At 44.3% G+C, this 4272-nt stretch overlaps 1 protein-coding gene across 1 annotated transcript; it reads right to left on the bottom strand.

Moving 5' to 3' along the window:
- Window positions 1–1459: 1459 nt before the first annotated feature.
- LOC147166992 (keratin, type II cytoskeletal 8-like) lies at window positions 1460–4272 on the bottom strand. The gene is made up of 9 exons (XM_086087806.1): window positions 3781–4272; window positions 3162–3370; window positions 3019–3079; window positions 2850–2945; window positions 2597–2761; window positions 2388–2513; window positions 2078–2298; window positions 1940–1995; window positions 1460–1858 (listed from the first exon to the last, which is right to left on the bottom strand). The coding sequence occupies exons 1-9, from the start codon at window positions 4171–4173 to the stop codon at window positions 1689–1691; spliced, it is 1497 nt and encodes a 498-aa protein (XP_085943932.1). The 5' UTR covers window positions 4174–4272; the 3' UTR covers window positions 1460–1688.

The raw sequence follows: 4272 nt of genomic DNA on the forward strand, positions 1-4272 counted from the left end.
TCAACGTCTTGGCTGAGTCGACATCCAGCGAGGCTCACATAAACTGAACGGCATGGTTTATGTTTTACTACTCCTTTTAGATCTGTTTGCGGATATAATAGAATCCCATCAAAGGAGGCATATAGTTGTATAGTTACTTTATATTTTAGTGGGATCATGCGATAAAGTAGTAACATGCAGTGAATGGGGTGATTTATACATATGGAAGCAGGCCAAACTTTTGCAAACAAGACAAACTGGTTTTCCTTTGTTACATGTCAGAGCAGTGACAGACTGTGACGAGTGGTTATGTTAAGAAGTATAGGGAGAGGCAAAGACACATAATACACAAGTGAACTTTTAGCTATTTGAAACATTCCCTTCACTGCTGAGCAAGACAAAATAATAGGTGCTTACAAAACCTGTATTGATTTATGTCTTAAGAGAGAGTCAGCATGGAATGTTATGCTTAAACCGAGGTGTAAATACAGATGTTTGTCTTCAGAGGTCTGTGGTTTAAAAAGTCCAGATGAAGTAAACTGCATTACAGAGAATTGGACCACCTCCAGTGTGCATTAGAAAAGTCCCAATATCTAAAAACGTTCATAGAGTGTGTGCGTGTTAATGTTAACTAACATACTTCATACACCTTTCACTGAACGCTGTCACGCTTCCATATTTGTCCTTTGTTCAGAGAAGCTAAACAAGCAATTTGTTACCGCAATAGAAAATTCAGCAGACCACAAACGACACAAATCTGCCTCTGAAATAAGAAGCCGCACCTGGTAGCGCTCTTGAATGTCGCAAACGTGAAAAGGGCCAAACCCTCATCAATTACCTATTCTTCTATTTGAACATATTTATTATCTGATAGGATCACGACTCATTCATCTCATTTATACCAAGCAAGGCAGCAATATGTTGTCATAATCAACACCTAAACCTCATAACAAGAACATAACATTTCATCAGGAGCTTGGTTATTGGGATTGTTGGACAAATCCTTCCATTGCAGCACCAAATAGTGCTTATTTTGCCATTTTAGCATTTTACCATCAATGATGGTATTTTGTCCAAGGCAGGCATGCATAAGGAGGCCCGTGACAATTTATAACATGCGCTGAGTATCAACATTAACCACTTGTGACTGTTTAAAGGGCACAAAGGACATAGAGACAAAGACGAGATTCGGTCTTATCAGGACTGCCCAGCTGTTCTCCGGTTATCCATAATCACCCCTGTTAACATGAATTTAGTCTACAAAGTTTATCATGAGCCTGAACATCTATCAATTCCTTCTAGCAGAATGGTTCAGTGTCAGACCTCTGCGGAAAGACACTCTGTCTCTGCTTGCATTCGCCATCCATCAAAGAAACCGCCCTGGCTCGGATCTCACAGACAACGCTTGTGGAAAAGAGAATTTGTGTTTGCAGCAAGCATGAAGGCAGTACACAAAAAGGAAAAACAAAAACGAGTGAACTGTGTGTTCAGATGTATTTATTACTTTTTCAGCAGTCATCACTCATATGGTATTTCTGTGAGGGTCTTCCTGAACAGTTTTAGAAACTCTTCAGCAATGATGAACGGCACTGTATAAATACACCCAGCGATTCCGAGGCACAACTGGTGACTGTGTAAGACACCGGAACTTTTTGCCTAATCATTGATATTTGATAGCACACTGAAGGCAAGAGGGACCGTTCTCTTTCTTAAATGTATCTTCTGGAACTGGACACACTGGACTTTGTGACACTACTACTGTAACCGCCAGCCATGCTGCTTCCACCGTAACCGCCAGCCATGCTGCTTCCACCGTAACCGCCAGCCATGCTGCCGCCACCGAAACCGAACCCACCAGCCGAGCCGGAGCTGGCCAATCCTGAAACAGAAGAAAGTAATGTTTGTATCTGTTTGTTTGTGAGTTTGAAGTGTGAGCACTGTAGAAGAGAGGACAACTTACCACCGCCTGAAGACTGCTGCACGTGAATAGTTGCGCTGGAGGGTCCAGCAGCCAGTCTAATAATGGCACAAGGTTTGAGTTAATAAATGCACGATTCAGGCTCATGATACATCTAAGAAGTATCACTTCGTATTCTACCTGATCTCCTCTCCTTCCAACAGTTTCCTGTAGGTGGCGATTTCAATGTCCAGGGCCATCTTGACGTTCATCAGCTCCTGGTATTCACGCACCTGGCGGGCCATGTCCTGCTTGGCTCTCTGAAGGGCTTCTTCCAGATCCTTGATGCGGAGCTTGGCATCCTTCACTGCCAACTCACCGCGGTCCTCTGCCTCTGCAATCTGAGCCTCAAGGTTCACCCTCTGCGGAAAGGTTACCATAAATGAAAAAAAGCACTTCCAGGTTGTCCGTATAAATAGCTGTCACGTTTTGTACTGGAAGTCGTCGTTACCTGTGCCTTGACAGCCTCGATCTCATTCTGAAGACGGGCAATCATGCGGTTCAGCTCAGCGATCTCAGCCTTGGTCGTGCGAAGGTCATCACCGTACAGACCAGCAGAGCTCTGCATCTCCTCATACTGTTATGGAAAATATAACACAATATATTATTTGTAGTTTATAGGGGGAAAAGATCAGAAATGATTGTTAGCATTGCTCTTACCTTCTGTTTGTACCAGGCCTCTGCATCAGCCTTGCTGCGGTTGGCAATGTCCTCATACTGAGCGCGCACTTCAGCCACAATAGAATCCATGTCCAGGTTGCGGCTGTTGTCCATCTCCACAATGACAGACGTGTCCTTGATCTGGGACTGCAGCTCCCGGAGCTCCTGCAGAGCCACAGATTGTTGCAACAGAGTCAAATCTTTGACCAACATAAGCACGCCAATTGCAATGATTAGGCAATATTAGACATACAGCCTCATAGACAGCTCTGAGGAAGTTGATTTCATCCTGAAGAGCGTCAGCTTTGGCCTCCAGCTCCACCTTGTTCATGTAGGCAGCATCAACATCCTGGAATGATCCAAAATAGTGCTCAGGGAACAGTTAAACACAGTATTTAAACCTAACTACCATCTAATTTTACCTTTTTCAAGATGACAAACTCATTCTCTGCAGCTGTGCGTTTGTTGATTTCATTTTCATACCTATTGGAACACAAGACATTAAACACCACATCATCCTAAGCTTGTCTCAAATTTAAATTCAACCAATCCTGTCAATGCTCACTTTGTTTTGAAATCCTCCACCTGGAACTGCATGTTCTTCAGTTCTCCCTCCAGCTTGACTTTCTCGTTGCCCAACCCATCCAGTTGCCTGCGCAGGTTTGAGATGTAGGCCTCAAACATGGCGTCGATGTTGGAACGGGTTGTGGTCTGCTCCTGCAGGAGTGACCATTTGGTCTCCAGCATCTTGTTCTGCTGCTCCAGGAAACGCACCTGGAAAAGACACCGCACACAAGTTAGTGCTTATTTTTAAAGTTACATTATGAATTGAAGATGTTTAAAATTGTGTATTTGTGTTTGGTTTAACATGATCCATCAATTTTTGAAGGCTCCACTTTTACCACCGTGGCTGTGAATTCAGCCTCCCCATGTGAATAGCCACACCCTACTGTTGCAACACTGCTCAAGATTTTGAGCTGTGAGGGAATTTATGTCACATGCTTCAACCAGAAGAACACAAGAAGAATACAGATTCATAAATGCGGTGTGTGTAATTGTTGTGACGTCCCAATCCCAATTGTAGCCCGAAAACGATGATTACCTCAAATAAAATAGAATGAGTCCTTCAGTAAAAAACAGTAGTTTAGAATAAATCAAGACAAATAAAAATCCAAATTTCCAACCTTGTCAATAAACGAAGCAAAGCGATTATTGAGGGTCTTGATCTGATCCTTTTCCTGGGTGCGGACAGCCTGGATGGTGGGGTCAATATCCAGACTCAGGGGGGTCAGCAGATTCTTGTTGATTGTGACTGCGGTGATTGGTGGAGCCGCAAAGCCGCCTCCGCTTCCAAAACCACCAGCAACCATTGAGCTAGAGCTCATAGAAGCACCATAACCACCACCAGCACCAAAACCGCCAGCACCAAAACCACCAGCACTAAAACCACCAGCACCAAAACCACCAGCAGAGGAACCAATAGTGTAGCTCGTTCTACTGAAGCCGGCTTGGGGCCCCGCAAAGGATCTCCTGGAGCTGCTGCTGGAGCCTGAGACTGAGTAGGATTTCCTGGACATCTTGATGGAGTTGTTGAGGTGGTCAAGGGGGTAGCAGAGAACTGAAGATGCGCAGGCTTCAAAGGAGAGTCTAGTCCCTCTGAGTGTCAGACTGCAAGG

This window comes from Leptonotus elevatus, chromosome 10 (assembly GCF_054856555.1).
Source record: "Leptonotus elevatus isolate MCC_2025b chromosome 10, RoL_Lele_1.0, whole genome shotgun sequence".
Classification (NCBI taxonomy): domain Eukaryota; kingdom Metazoa; phylum Chordata; class Actinopteri; order Syngnathiformes; family Syngnathidae; genus Leptonotus; species Leptonotus elevatus.